Source organism: Leguminivora glycinivorella, chromosome 4 (genome assembly GCF_023078275.1).
Source record: "Leguminivora glycinivorella isolate SPB_JAAS2020 chromosome 4, LegGlyc_1.1, whole genome shotgun sequence".
Lineage (NCBI taxonomy): Eukaryota > Metazoa > Arthropoda > Insecta > Lepidoptera > Tortricidae > Leguminivora > Leguminivora glycinivorella.
Genome location: NC_062974.1, coordinates 17,466,275 through 17,483,512, shown reverse-complemented (window position 1 = coordinate 17,483,512; position 17,238 = coordinate 17,466,275). Strand labels below are relative to the sequence as shown.

The 17,238-nt window shown below is 38.7% G+C and overlaps 1 protein-coding gene across 3 annotated transcripts in view; it reads right to left on the bottom strand.

Moving 5' to 3' along the window:
* Positions 1-16,405, bottom strand: part of LOC125225303 (myosin-11) — a 54,969-nt gene extending 38,564 nt beyond the window's left edge. For all 3 annotated transcript variants that reach the window (XM_048128948.1, XM_048128946.1, XM_048128947.1), the window contains exon 1: positions 15,721-16,405. In XM_048128948.1, the coding sequence (XP_047984905.1) occupies positions 15,721-15,923 (203 nt within the window). In that variant the 5' untranslated portion in view covers positions 15,924-16,405. The remainder of the gene's footprint in view (positions 1-15,720) is intronic.
* Positions 16,406-17,238: the final 833 nt, after the last annotated feature.

The window sequence follows — 17,238 nt, the reverse complement described above, 5'->3', positions numbered from 1 at the left end:
CTTTGGTATTTTTGTAAGAATAGCAACAGTGACATTTATTTAGTTATGTTTGTTAAGAATATTGAAAATTTTGTCAAGCTTCGATTTATTATAATCGGATTCAAGAGGAATTGAGGAAACTCCTCAAACCTTAACGATATACGTATAATATTCATTTGTGTTGCCATCAAATAATGCAAGTATTAAAAGCCGTTTTTTACAAATACCTACATATTTCTACATAATCCAACATTCGCAAGTATCTTTCACCAGAACCCCAAAGGCGGCGGTTTTTTTTTTTAATTATATTAACCGACTTCTTTACCGAAAAAGTAGGAGGTTGTAGGTATATAACATATTTGGGGCTCACATTTGTCCATGTTTCATAGTATGTTCACCGATTACGTCGAGACCCGTGGTCAGATTACAATAATTCTGTTTTTGTTTGAAATGAGCTACCTCCAAAGTAGTCCCATATTAATCTGGAGCTGTTCTGATGATGGGATCTATGAAGAGTTGAGGGAACTGAAATTTTAAAGGCACATGTATGGTGATTCGGTGTTTTCTTAAGCAACTCGAGCAGTTTCTCTCAAAAACGAGTACTGCCATAAAGTGGACCTGATGCACCCCCCCCCCTCCAGCTCCCCACTCACTACTAACTACTAATAGACTTATTTACTACTACTACTATCTTTCTCGATGTTCATTCGTTATAATTTGTTTCAGAGAAACTGTTAGAAGGAGATCGTCCAATGACGGCGTTCTTGTGCTATTAAATAGGTACCTAATGTGAAGATAATACCTAGATTTCTACTCGTCTAATACCTCGCCTACCTCGAAAAATTCAATAAATCAATCAATCAAAATATTTATCGTTGGCCATGAGTTACAGAGATGTTATTATAATGTATGTACAAATAGTCTGCATGTCCTGCCTCATCAGAGAGGCGTACAATATAGTTTATATTCTGGCTTAGTAGTAATTAAAGGTACAGGCGTACAATATAGTTTATATTCTGGCTTAGTAGTAATATAGAACGAGTTTAAATACTTAGGTAAAGCCTGACAAGATTTTATTTGACCCTGAAAGAGTGTCGCTACAAACCGCTTTCATATGGCAATAATGTGCGGACGTCATATATAATGGGGACAGCGTGTACTGGTTTCGCTTTAATATTTGTAGAAAATGAAAACAGGGTTTTAGAGAATCAAAGTTTAATAAGCAAGGTTTAAATACTCGCTACTTGTTTCCGCACAGCCTAAAATCCATGAATCTTGTGCCTTTATCGAAGTCGTCGATGTTTATTTTCTTTTTGCGTGGGACCTTGTTTTTATACTGGTGTCAATGATGTAATGGCCTTCTTATTTCTATAAATATTTTTCACGGCAGAGCTACAGACACCTTAAATAAGAACAAAAAATAAATTAAGCTAAATCGAAACCAAATAATCAGTACAGGACAACCGCACTATAAATTGTCAGTACTGGACATGTCAACAAACGATTTCGGAACATTGTTATCGAAATACTGTGAAATCCTTCATCCTTTTTCGTTGTTAGTAAATTATCACCTTAAGTATAATTATTTTCACTTTTTTAAATATTATTTTGGGCAAATTTGCGATGAAACCGTTAGAAAATTGAAAATATTTACTTCTCGTTTACATCACTGACATTCAATGACTTTTGACGACGGGTGTCAAATATTAATCCTTGCCAGTAAAATAAATTAGTTCAGCTGAAAATCCGCAACGTGGCGAGGGTCAAATAAAAACTTGTCAGGCTTTAGCATAATCATCAGCCACTCCAGATGTATAAAACATACCACTGCACGAACAGCGATGGCAAAGGGGTTTAATTAAAAAAAAACCTTTATAGCAACCCTAACTTCGTAAGGCCCAGACTTACTCTTGAACTAAAAAGGTACACATTATTTAGAGTGATACAAATTCAGTATAAATTGTGTATTGTGTGTAATTGTGTATTGTACTAAATCCTCATTTAATGTAAAATGCCAACAAAAGGGGAAGTTGCAGGATAGCATAATTAGTCACGATTTAAATATTTCTAATAATAATGTGATCCAGTAGGTACCCAATACCCATAGACCCATAGTGTCCATCAGGATGGCGTGATAGATGACTGAATAGTCAAAACATTTGCACCAAATAACTGTACCTAAACTGTACCTATAGCGTAGAAAACTGTACCTCAATCAATGAAACATTAAATAGATAGTTACATAGATACGCCGTTCTGATGTCAGCTTGGCGCGCATAGCCGTGTATCGCCCCAACGTGTGGAAACCAAATTTCTGGAACATAATATATATCAATAAACTGTACCTCACTAAACTGCCAATTATAACATTTAAATCACACGTGATATCGGTTAAATCAACAAAAAAAAAATTTAATCAACAACAACATACAATCACGCCTGTGTCCCATAAAGGGGTAGGCAGAGCACATGAAACCACTAAAGCTTCAGGGCCACTCCTGGCAAACAAGGGGTTAAAAGAAAAACGAATTTTATTGCTCTGGTTTATTTAATCCTTGAATGACATGTATCTATGTTTGCCATCAATTTGCAACAGGCGCTTGTTTTCTCGTAACACAATATATAATTACTAGCTTTTGCAAGCGTCTTCGCACGCGCTGAAAAATACTGTTATTTTTATTTAATTATGCATCCTTTTGTAGGGTGAAGAGGTCGACAGTGGAACACCTCGGACACTGGCGATCAAATATATGAATGAGGCGCATTCCTAGGTTTGCTCTCTAAGTCTAAGCTCGTGTAGGTGAACGCGTAATACTATGCTTGTGTGAGTGCAATATGACAGGTAAACTGTTCGCGTTTTTGACAGGAGGTAACTGTGAGGTAACCGAGAGGGGGTGGAAGACACTTTCAGCGGTGAGCGGGAGCGGCCATACTGTACGATAGTACTCTTTATTATACTGTGACAGTGGTTCGCTTTCTTTCCGTAGGCTATATCTCCGGAATTATTTAGAACTGACTATTAAGAACAATTTTATTGTTAATTAAAAATAAGTCATATCTTTCCTTCCTGTTTATATGTGCATTTATTATATTGTTGAGTATACTCCGAAGACAGCGCATGTGGCCGGCAAGGGAAAGGTTGCTCGACACGGTCAACCCTAAGTAGCAAGACTTATCGACTACATCAAAGGGTACGCCTTCCAGCGAGATGGACGGCTGGAAAGTGTAAACCTGCGCTTGCGGTGGCTGGGCCATGTGCAGCGTATGGAATGTGCTCGTTTGCCCAGATGGACCATGCTGAGTCAAATCGCATTAGGCAAGCGTAATGTAGGACGGCCACTACTCCGCTTTAAGGACTGCGTAAAGCGCGAAATGGTAGCGTTTAACATTGACTACACCTCATGCACATCTCGGACACTGGCGATCAAATATATTGAAGGAGGCGCATTCCTAGCACACAGTCTTAGCTCGTGTAGGTGAACGCGTACTATGCTTGTATGAGTGAAATATGACAGGTCGACTGTTCGCGTTTTTGACAGGCGGTAACTGAGAGGTAAGCGGGGGCGGGTGGCACTTTCAGCTGGGAGCGGGAGTGGCCATACTGTACGATAGTACTCTTTATTATACTGTGCCTCATGGGAAGACCTAGCAGCAAACTGCGACGAGCGGAGGTACAGCCTTTTCAGAGGCCGTGAAACCCATGATAGGTTCTGGTTTCAAAACTTAGCCCGAAAACGGGCAGTAAGGCACAATGAGGATCGCTTTCGTGCGAACTCTCATTTTAGTTTTAATATTGACAGATGTGGTAAATTACGCTGATCACGAATTGGATTATATAGCCACAAGCGGCGCTGTCGCTCGATCAGAGATGCTGCTTAAATCATCTGTAAAGATGCACAAGGCCTAATGATGATGTATATTGTAATAATGTATAACGAGAAAATAAGCGCCTGTTGCAAATTTATGGCAAACATACATGTCATTAAATAAATGAGAGCAGTAAAAAAAATTGTTTTTGATTTGACCGATATCTCGTGTGATTATAATGTTTAGGTAGTTTAGTGAGTACAGTTTAGGTACAGTTTATTGATATATGTTTCAGAACATAGTTCCCACACGTTGGGGCGATACACGGCTATGCGCGCCAAGCTGACGTCAGAACGGCGTGTCTATGTAATTATCTATTTAATGCTTAATTTCTTGAGGTACAGCTTTGTTCGCTATAGGTACAGTTTAGTACAGTTTAAATACAGTTATTTGGTGCAAAATTTTGTGAATATTCAGACGTCTCTCACGCTATCCTGACGGACACCCTGCGTGCTGGAGCCACCTCGACAGCCGCTCTGACGGCAAGAGGGCAGATGGTTTAACTCTGGTGCCATTGGATCGAGCGGGGTAAGTGCCTTTTGTACCACTCGATGCCACCTGTGTTAGCATGTTTGTCGCCTCACAATACATCTTGATCGTACCATATGGGCGGCAGCATGAGCTGCTGAGCAGGCGGCAGTCCTACCGTGGAGACATCTGAGTGCTGGTGTGCGAAGTCCGTTCTTCGCGCAGAGGTTATCCATCGTGGGAGCGCGGCAAGTGTGATAGGTAACGGGATCCCTTTCTTTCCCATAAACTTTTTGGTCAGAATTTCGTTAGTCATAAGTTGTTATTCATATATTTTGTGGTCATAAACATCACTAGTCATAATTTTTGTTACGAATAATGCTTAATGGTACTAACATTAACAACCCATAATATTGGATGCCATAACCTTAAAAGTCATAAAGTTGATGAGTATAAAATTGAAAGGCATAACAATAATTATCCAGAAATATTACTAGGCATATTTTTTGAAGCCCTACTGATTGTTCTGCATACAGTTTTAAGGCATAAACCTCATAAGTCATAATCTTTGTTACGAATAACGTTTAATAGTTCTAACGTTAACAACCCATATTATAGAATACTATAATCTTTATTACTAGGCATATTTTTTGAAGCCCTACTGATTGTTCTGCATACAGTTTTAAGGCATAAACCTCATAAGTCATAATCTTTGTTACGAATAACGTTTAATAGTTCTAACGTTAACAACCCATATTATAGAATACTATAATCTTAGAATCAAGAAAGTTGATGAATATAACATTTAAAACGGATCCCTTTGTTAGCCAGATTATCATTAGTCATAATTCTGAAACGGTTTCATTAGGGTCACCTATAGATAGGTTAGGTTAGGTTAGTTTTATGGCAATCCTGAAAAGTTACGCGTTTTTGAGAAAAAACAAATTATGACTAACGAAAATGTGGACAATCGATACATTATACCTTATGACTTTATTGGTAGTCCGCATTTACCTCGCGTCCATTAGAACGGAAATAGGACCCCTGCCCCCTTCTACTCGTTGACGAAGCCGAATACTACAAAAATCAGCATGCAAAGGAAGAAATGGCGGGAAAATCAGTGAGCTCATTGAGTATTTTAATCCTCATTTCTCAGCTAGGTTCGCTAGTTACCTTGTGTCATTCCGAGCAAAAATAGGAGCCCCGCATAGCGAGGCTCCGTCGAATCGCTGGCGGGCCCTAATACTTTTAAAAGCAACATGAATAAATAAAACACATAACATGTAAAAGACGAAATGGCGGGAAAATCAGTGAGCCCAACGAGAAAATTTTCATTTCTCGGGTAGGTTCGTTAGTTACCTTGTGTCATTCAGAGCAGAAATAGGAGCCCCGCATAGCGGGGCTCCATCGAATCGCTGGCCGGGCCTAATATTCTTAAAAGCAACATGAAAAAATTAAACACATAACATGTAAAAGACGAAATGGCGGGAAAATCAGTGAGCCCAACGAGAAAATTTTCATTTCTCGGGTAGGTTCGTTAGTTACCTTGTGTCAGTCAGAGCAGAAATAGGAATCGCTGGCGGGGCCTAATATTCTTAAAAGCGACATGAAAAAATTAAACACATAACATGTAAAAGACGAAAAAAGTATCTTCTGTGAAATACTAAATTATGACTAACGATAGTGAACACGAACAAACATTATGACTTCAAACTTAATGAAAAATAATATAGATCACATTGAATGTTATGATTAAAGTTAATGTGGACAGTAATCATTATTACTTGCGAAAATATACTTTACGACAATTATGACAAACATGTTTATTGCTTTCAACATTATGTCCATAATACAAAATGCAATTTGATTATTATGCCAAACAATGTTTATGACTAACGATAATGATGACTTGCAAAAATCTGACCTCCAATTTCTGACATTCAACTTTATGACTAATGATAATATGACTATTAAAAATTATGACTAACAATGTTATGGATTATAAAAATCGGACTAAAAAAATTATGGGAACCAATAGAGACCCGATAGGTAACTTTTGCGTCGGGAACGATGCGGGGTGGGTTGTTTGACCAATTTAAGTTCTTAGACTGAGTTTGTTTAGCTGTGTGTGTGTTATTTTATATATGATCAAACGAGCTTCGCAAGCGAAGTTCTATCGATATTATATGACTCGCTTCATTGGAAGATATAATTATTAAGTTTACATTTTATTTTTTCATGCAATATGTTGCCAGTAGATTAAATAAACTACAATAATGTAAACTTAATAGTTATATCGAACAATGAAGCGAGGAAATATAATTAAATATTGTATTTTATAAATTAGGAGAGTTTATGTAATATTGTCGACTAAATGAGTGTAATTGTAGGTACTAAGCGGTTTCCAAATTGTATTTGCCTTGTAAAGGGCTATAAGTAGTTTTATTCATATAGATTATTAAAAATAGAAAATTGCTTTTAAATGTGCACTCAAGAAAAAATGTACCATATAATGCATGCACGGCATGCACACTTTAGTTTAAGGTACAGCGTGCAGCGGGGCAAATCTCGACTGTGAGGTGAGGCAAATGTAACTGGTCCATTCTTTTCATGTTTTACAATGTTTGCATTATTAAATTAATAGTGTCCACCGGTTATATATGGTAGGCGTTTTCAGTGGAAACCTGTAGTCGCGTTAGAAAGAGACCAAAAGTAGCATATGTCACTCTCTATCTCTTCAACTATCTCCACTTGAAAAATCAGGTCAATTCGTCGCTCCGTTTTGCCGTGAAAGACGGACAAACAAACAGACAAGACACACACAACTTCCCATTTATAATATTAGTATGGATTAGTATGGATAGACCCATCCAGGTTAGTGGATGTGACCGATGGTTTACCCACTAAAACCCCTCGACTGCCATCTCAGGGCTAGACGACGAGGTCACAAGCACGTTTCGGCACTCCTTTGCAACCTCGCCAACCACAAACACATCTGTGGAGGATTACATGCCCTCTGTATTACTACATAGCGGGATACAGATGCAGCGTGCTGGCCGCCCCAGGGACCTTTATGTAGATGGCAGACGTCCCCGAGTGAAACCTTTAAGGGTGTTCATACGCCAGTCGCCGCCGCCCCACTCTGAGAATGCTCTCCTGTGGCAAGCATATTACAATACGAGGGAAACCAGGGAAAGAGATTAATTCAATAAAATATATAAAGAGATACTGTTGTATTATTTCAGTGGGCAAAGTTGTATTTTAACGCTGTGTGTGGAATTGAAAAACGAGCAAGTGAAAGGATTCTATAGTTGAACCACGAGCGAAGCAAGTGGTTCGAGAATAGAATCCTGAACTTGCGAGTATTTTAACACACGAGAAGTAAAATACATTTGCACCCGTGTATAAAACACAAAACTTTTCCCCTCACTATAGCAAGGAAACTACGTACGTACGTCAGCAATTCCCGAAAAGTTTGTACATTTGGGTCACGTCTCCGATTTGAATAAAAATTGGTAGGCTGATAGAGTCCATGATACTGAGTAAGATCCACTAGGTTTCCCAAAATGTCCTAGGTTGATTGTATGAAACTCTCCTTTTTTGTTACCGAAAATGTATAGCAATCTGGTAACAAAAAAGGAAGGTTTCATACAAACTACATAGGACATTTTGGGAAACCTAGTGGATCTTGCTCAGCATCATGAACTCTATCAGCCTACCAAGTTTTATCAAAATCTGAGACGTGATCCAAATGTACAAACTTTTCGGGAATTGCTCACGTACTACTAAAAATGCGTTTATCACTGCTTCCAGTAGTTCCACAAAAGGAAAATCATCTTTATTACTAGATTCACTTACTTTTATAAATTTTAAAGCAGTTGATTTGATTTTATTTTAAGGTCAAATTACTTTACCCACTAGTTGATAAAATGCTTTTTTACCCGCTCGTATAAAAGGACAAAACACGTGATTCCGAGCTAGTGAGGGGAAAAAGTAAATATATGTAGTATTAGGTATATTATGTAGGTACTTAACCCTTCGTCTGTGTTTGATAAGGATCCTAACATAAGGCGTTGGACTTATATATCAAAGTTAATTGTTTTATGACAATTTTTTGACAGACACAGCCGAAGGGTTAAGTTCACAAGGCCTAATTCAGAATATTGACAATAAGATGCAACGGAGGTTATCTTTATCAGTCATACAGTAATCTAATATTTTCATCACAGTTGCTCGGTAAGTGTGTCATTGTTCCCAAGGGTAGCGGGAGTAGCAGAAAAGTAATTTTCCCAAGGGAGTTATGAAATTTCTAATGCCACTAGTTTGTTCTTTAGTTTTTACTGCACAAGTGTGATGAAAAACAATGTAACTCGAAGCGTAATAATATCGCAAATTAGTCTTTGAATCACTCCAGTAGGCTGTTGTAATTTCATCATACTGTCGTTTGCAATATTTAGATTACGCCCCGAGTTTCACAATCTACTACTGAAGGCTGAGAAGGCAAATTTACAGGATATGAGTTAGAATTTATAGGTTTACCGAAATGAGGTATTTTATAAAACTTCATTTGAAATTCGTACGAATTGTAAAAAAAAATAGTTACTCAATATTCATTATAATAAAATTAACCTGTATGGTCTTTCATGGAATGTTTTTACAAGCAGTAACACCGATAGGTTTTTTATTTATTATAATCCGACTAAATTATATTTTAGCAACGTCACCATATTTAACAAAATAAATCAAGACATTTCTCAACCTTTATAATTTTGACGTATAAATCCGGGTCGCCTGTACTGCAATGAAGCATTCATGTGGTAACACCTAACATGGAGCAGTAAATAATAAAGACTGATATATAGGTAGATGATACTGACGGATAGCAGTGTTGTTTGTAGAATCTTTATTAATTATATTAATACTAGCTGTTGACCGCGTTAGAAAAAGAGAAAAAGTAGCCTATGTCACTCTCCATCCCTTCAACTATCTCCACCTAAAACATCACGTCAATTCGTCGCTCCGTTTTGCCGTGAAAGACGGACAAACACACTTTCCCATAATTCCCATATATAATTTTAGTATGGATTAGAGTTTAAGAATTACTCGGTACTATAACACTTTAAGTTCTCGCGCTTTGTACACATATTTAAAGTCACACACAGGTCGAACGCGATTAATTAACATTATTTTTACCTTTTATCCCAACGTTTCGGCCAGGTTGCACTGGCCGTGGTCGCGGAAGACTGACGTCCCAGCAAAGTGTCACCGGAGATGTAAACAACACAAAACTACCCGATATTAATTTATATAAATGTTCGGGGTAGACAAATAAATATCATCTACCCGCTTTTAGTTATTGTTTATTTCCCACCGCACGACACACAGCACTCACAACATCCGCGCACTGGTCCGAAGATAGATCTTTTGGTTTGAACATTTGAATCACTGGTCCCCATGTTGGCGATAATCTATACCCGTCTTCCCTGTTAAAGTTTTTAGGATATTTTTTAATTTCGATCGCCTCCCTCACAATCCGGTACTGTCAATAAATTGAATACCATTAACCCTTTAAAAATGTTTAAAACGTTATAGTTAATTAATAAACTGTACACACACACACACACACACACACACACACACACACACACACACACACACACACACACACACACACACACACACACACACACACACACACACACACACACACACACACACACACACACACACACACACACACACACACACACACACACACACACACACACACACACACACACATATATATATATATATATATATATATATATATATATATATATATATATATAGTATATTAATTTTGTTCATTATTACATCTATTCAAACTGTGTGAGATTTCTTTGATGTTGTCTAAAAATGTGTAAAGAGTGACAGTCTTTATTGATAATTTCTCTTTGCACCAACTAATATAAACCGATCAATTAACGAATCAGCTATACCACCATATTTTGCAAACTAATTTATGACGTTTTGTAACCTTTATAATTTGGCAAATACATTCCGGTATGCATATTGCGAAGAGAAGAACGGAGTGACCGGGGTGATCGTAGGCGCCGTCCGTTCACTCACCCGCCCGAGTCCGGGCTAACCGTGGCCGTCTAGCAAGAAAACGTGACGGGCTATCCGTCACACCTTCGGCACGTTGCCGGCGCGGGCTAAATCGAAGCGCCCGTGATGACGTAGTCTTTCCATACAAAAAGGACACCGTTCCGGTCCGTCCCGTTCCAGTGTGAATCATTCTTAATACGTATATTCATTTGTGTCTCTATCAAATAATCAAAGATTTACATTAAAGCAGTTACACCTACACATTTCTACATAATCCAACATTTGCAAGTACCTTTCACCAGAACGCCAAAAGCGGCGGTTTTTTTCTTAAAAAATATTTTCCGTCCCAAACTTTAACCAACGGTTTCGTCGGTTTTTCACTTTTGCAATTATGAAGAATAAAAAAAAATACTATATACCTAGAGACAATTTTTCACCACAAGATAGCTTATATAGGAAACTACTCGTAACTTCATATCGACAGTGTGGGACGTTTTCCTGTGCACACTCACATATTTACAATGTCAAATCAATAAGTGATTTTAAATACGTCCCGACTCTAACAAACTGCACATCATAAATTGATTTTACAAATAGTTTGCTGTGGCGTCACTCTGACCTTCAAAGTTGAATGAATAGACGGTCTAGCCGAAGTGACAATCATTCACTCTCCGTAGGTTCTCTTATTTATCGCCGAAAATTGTATGGCCGAATATCACTTCCCAACTCACGTTTCGCCGAATTTCATTCCGCCGAATATTCATTTCTCAAATTATCATACTTAACGTATCTATTTTAAACTGACAATCATTATGTATTTCATTTGAAGCGGTAGTGTTTTATATTTTAGAAGATTTCAATAGAAATAGGTTTTACAAAGGTCATTGACCTTTCAGAAAAAAAATATAATTACGAAATTAAGCCAAATATTGCAACGGGAGTTTCGTACTAGGCTTTATTACAATAAAACAAGTCATAATAGAAAATAAACTAGAGATGTCCGCAACTACGACAATTTCACACACTGTGCGCACCTAACTGGACTCTGTCATATATCATTATACTGGCAACATAGTCCTTGAACAGAAAAGTGCTACTTTGCTCCCTCCTAACATGGAAGAAAAGTACCCTTTCCGAGTGGGTGATGTTAATAATTATTTGTAAATTGCCTAATGTTTCGTTGCGAAACGTTATTCGTCCAAAAGTTGTTTGACCAAGTGAAACATTTGACAAATGATTAGTCTGCCTAACGTTTAGATGGATTATAATAATCTGCTTTTCAATAATTCTGCCAAATGAAAAGTTGGCATACAAAAAGTTGCTAAACATTAGTTGTCAAAATGAAGCTTCGGCCAAACGTTGTTTGGCAAATGAAATTCGGCCAAATATATTTCTGCGAAAAGGCAGAACACCCTCTCCGTAGCATATCGTAGTTAAGTACCAATCTTTGTTTATCGCTTTTCTTAGCTGTATTGGAGCGTTGCGGAGCGCTTGTGACTTCGGTAGCTTTGGCCTGGCTGCCAGACCAGCTCGCATGACTGGTGTTCTGGCACACAAGGCCACTCGTAAGAATTCTAGTAGGAGACCATAGGGGCAATCTTGGAAATTCGAGCGTTCGAAATCGAAACCGAGTGTTAGAAAATAATCTTATGCGAAATATCTTACGATCACTTCTTATCTCTAAAATGGACTTGAGCGCTCGTAGATTCATTACAATTAACTGTTAGGGCAGCTTACAGATACCAGCTAATGCCAACGTACCTATAGGTACCAGCCCATTGACTAACCCATGGCCATGACTTGACTATCCCACCACCCCTTGGTCGAACAATATCTTAATATATAAAAGAAGAAACTGACTGACATATAAACGCACAGCCGAAACCGCCCTAAAGATTCCAAGTTTGGCACGTAGATTCCTCATATGGTGTAGAGGAGCACTAAGAGAGATATGCGCATTGTAATATGCCTACTTGAAAAATAAATATTTCATTTTAATTTTTTCAAAATTCACCTCCTAAGGGGGTGAAATGGGGGTCCAAAGTTTGTATGGGAAAACAACATTAGATTAGTACGCGGACGAAGCCGTGGGAAAAAGCTAGTTTACCCATAAATGATCACGAAACCTCTTTGACGAACAAGAATATCCCTAAGGCCGATAGTCCGCTATCATATGTTTATCATAGAAATATGACCATAGGCAACATGCCGTCGTTTTTCTTCAGCTTGGAGAAAAAGGGAGGCATACAGTTCTATGATCATAAATTTATATGATAAACATATGATAGTGGACAGGCCGTCTATGCCATCTATAACATGTGACATAACATAATCACATAGGTACTTGGCATAGGCATAACATCGCATTTCGTCCATTTCTCAAATTTAATATACCTAAGGCTTTCCATATTTACTTAAGACAGTTACGAGTATACGACTTGCTTATTGCATTTCATAGTGTAAAAAATCGCAAAATTATATATTATAGGAGATTCTTACAGCGATCCCATGGTAAGCTCAAAAAGTCTTGTGTTGTGGGTGTTCAGTCAACGATATGTATGATATACAAGTTCTTACATATGTTACCGTAAAAGCCCGAATTACGGTAGGTTTTACCGGTAAATCGTTTTACCTGGTTTTACCGATGCCGAAAGGTAAAAGCCCGAATAGAGAAATATTTGTTGTTTACTTCGGGATTTTACCTACATTGATTTGGTAAAACCTAGGTCTTACCACGCCGGTGGGTAAATGTGGTATCAGGCAAAACTGGCAGAAGTTTTGGAGAAGGTCTATGAAAAACTCCTTCTGGTCGTGTTTTAATTTATCGCCACTCGTTTCGAACTTCCTCTTTTCCGCACTTTTATCATAATAATGTAGGTATAGTATTATTTACCTAGTCTCCAAATTATAAGTCAAAATTAGTTACGTACAAAATAAATACCAACTAATACCTACTAGAAATACCATATCCTGGATGTTGGTCTATCAAGGTCTGCTACTTACCTATATCAAAAAGTTAATTGTTGTCTTAACTACACCACAAGGCTACGTGTGATTAGTTGTGAATAGCGCCTAAATTATAGTAAATACTTAAGTAAATACTTAATAGTTTATTAAACCTTTGGTTTTTTGACTTTTGTCGAACTACACTTCAACGAGATATGAGGTAATTAAAGTGTCATCAGTTATTAGGTTATGGGCCCAGTAAAACAAAATGTTATTGGAATTCTTCCTAAGATCACGAAGATCGTGATCTACCTACTAGTATATTGATACTAGTAATAAAATAAATAAAAAGTGCATTTAAAAACATCAATCAACTAATAACAATCAGCCATCAACTTACGAATATGTCGACAATGTAGGTGCAATTACCCTGATCTGACATAGTCATGAAGCCAGGTTTTTTTTTTTACATGACATACATACAATCACGCCTGTTTCCCAGAGGGGTAGGCAGAGATCACGGATTTCCATTTACTACGATCCTGACAAACCACTTTCGCTTCACACACTTTCATAATGTTTCTCATACACGCTCGTCGGTTTCGAGTACTTCTGACCTGGCCTTTTTGCAATATTTCCCCGATTCGATCAAGAAAAGTTCGCCTAGGTCTTCCACTACCAACTGACCCTTCTACTCCTTTTTCATATACTTTCTTCGTCAATCTCCTCTCATCCATCCTCTCTACATGCCCAAACCACCTTAACATACCCATCTCAATCTTTGTCACCACATCTACATCCACTCCACACTTCTCTCTTATCACGCTATTTCTGATCCTATCACTCAACTTTACACCAGCCATGCTTCTTAACGCTCTCATTTCCACGGCATTCACTTGACTTTGAAGTCTTTTCTCCCACACCCAACTTTCACTACCATACATAAGTGTAGGCACCAAAACTCCTCTATGCACTGCCAGACGTGCTTTTTGCGACACTTTCTGGCTGCCCATAAAAACGTTTAGTGCTCCATTCACTCTATTCCCAGCATTCACTCTCCTTTCAATATCTTTTCCATGTTTACCGTCCCTTGTAAACAACGTTCCCAAATACACAAACTCTTTCACTTGTTCCAAACTTTCATTATCGATCTCAATTTCGCAATCTGTCATAATCTCATCTCTTTCAAATACCATTACTTTCGTCTTACTGACATTCATTCTCATTCCTTTCCTCTCGAAGGATGCATGCACTCTTGTTACCATCAGTTTTTTTTTACTTTTTATAAATGGGCTTACTCTTGACTACATACTAGCCAAAGGCAAAGACGTGGCCTACGATGTAGTGAGCTAGCCCAGAAGACGCCTGTTCACCCCTGATTTGAAGGTTGCCGGGTTATGATAAAGTAAATTTTAGCATTGTTTTATTTGTCACGATATGTCTTTGCTAATAATCACTCTACAACCCATCGTTTTGTCATCGTTAGAATATGAGCCAAGGTTACTACCACAAGAATCGGCCGAAAAAAAAATTGACCTACTTTTTCATCGAAATAGTTTTAAACCAGAAAGAATTTTGTTGTGGCGCCCTGAAAACAGGGATTCTATTTCGACTTTCGTCAATTGCACGCCGTTTGCTGGTGACAGGTGTGAATATGGTGTGTTTTTCTCGATTTAGATGAATTTTCGTTTTAAACATTAAATAAATGTCATATACAAAGAAAAAGTGACCAAGGCCTCCAATAATTAATTAATTATTAGGTAATTGTGTCATATACTTGGAAATTTCGACCCTTGCTTTCGTGATCCGATGGCCGAGTGGTTTTACAGGCATCCGTCCGGTTAACGGAGTACGCTGGTTCGATTCCAGCTCGGAACACTTGGAGGCCTTGGTCACTTTTTCTTTGTATATGACATTTATTTAATGTTTATAGTATAATAGTAGTGTTACTACTTAAAAAATACAAATTAAAATATTTTCAAATGAGAATAATTTAATTTGTTCTAAAATTTTCGTTTTGTTTAGCTGCCATGTGTGAGTCCGAGAATACGAGTCGAAAGATCGGATTGTTGTGTGCAAATTAATTATTCCCAGAAAGTAAGTTTAATCAACATGTGACCTTTGCTTCCTACTGCAGTCTAATTGGAATGGCGAAACCAGCCATACAGCAGATTTTTTTGAAAACATCGTTTTACGAGCAAAACCTAGTCGACTAAGGGCCACTTTGCACAAACGAAAATGGAGGGTTCGCCCGAGGTTTAACCCACCATTATATATGGAAATTGATAGTTGACAGTCCACTAACCCTGAGTTGAGTGGTTGGTGCAAGTGGGCCTAAGTGTTTTTCAAGTGTTGGGCAAAATATATTACCGTGACGCAGGCGAGCTCCAACTGGAAAGGCTGGGAGTGGAGGCGGTGAAGTCTTCGGCGCGGTTGGTGCTGCCGCGGCCGTTGCCCCCGCCGTGCTCCTTGTAGTCGCGGAAGCAGCGCTTGCACCGCGTTGGCCACCGCACCTGCGGGTGGAACCCCAGCGGGCACAACGGGTCCCCCTTTTGCACATACAGATGATGCATCTTCACAACACTACACTTCACAAAAATGCACTAAAATGTCAACGATTTCACCTAAATGCAGCAATTACACCAACACATCAATCACATCGTTCTTCCGTCTCGCGTCATCATAGCTCTTTAAACGAGTCAATCACTGTAAATCCTTCGCGCACTCGACCATCAACCGGCGGCACACGGTTCGGGATTACTATATGTTTATGGAATGAGCTTTACGATTCTACGCTATAAATAATAATTTATTTAACTAGTAACGTGCTCCGGGACTCGGTACGTCTGCACCCAACAGTAGCAATAAAAATATCCCGCTGCTTAGCACTGAACCGGGCGACCTAAATCGGCAGCACCTCGCCTCTATTTCTCAGAGTCTAGGCGCGTAAACACAAACGTTACTAGAACACCGAAGAAAGCAGTTTTATGTGTGGAAAGCTCGCGGTTAATTTACGAGTGTAGCGCCGTAGTATGTCGGAGAGCGGGTGTGCTGGAGTCGTGTCGTGTCGTTCGGCGTCGGGTGGGCGGCGGCGGCGGCGGCGGCGGCGGCGAGCCGGGGACTGGCGCGCGCGCCGGGCAGCGGGCCAACTCGCGAGCACAGCGCGCTCGCTGCGCCACTTAGCTCTGTTACACCACACCGCGGCCAGGCGCTCCGGCGCTCCTCTCTCGACACAACCGAAATAAAACCACTCTCTAATAAAACGCTCGTGTGTCCCGGCTCAAGCTCGGCTGCTCGATGCACCGCGGTGCATTTACCGCACATCCGCCGCCCATGTGCACGCCACATTTTTTTCCAAAATAGACTTAAGAGCCGGTTGGGCACTAAACTGGCGCGCATACTGGCACATCACCGTAATAACTTCATGAATGAATTGACGTCATGATGAAACGTGCGAGTGCCGATTTTTTTTCGATATTCTATTTCTAACGACGACCCACGTCATTATAACTCATAAACAAGAATAGGTTGCTTTTTAGCTAGAAAGTACACGGATGTAAGTATTATCATATTGTTTCCTTAAAATAACGGCGATTGACGAAAAAAAACTTCTTAACAAAAAATAGAATTTTATTCAATAAACGAGTATTTTAGGTATCAACATTTACAATTCGGTAAAATGCGGTTAACATAAGGAGGTAAATTATATATGTACTTACAACTTATTTCTTATATAAATTCGTAGCATGTCATTGTTTGGAACATTATAAAGGTACATTTTATCCTATATTTTTTTATAAAAATGCTATGTAATATCTCGTTATTATGCCTATGCACAAGTAAACATAATGATAGCCGACTAGGAAGTCTCTAGTGCATACCTATTAC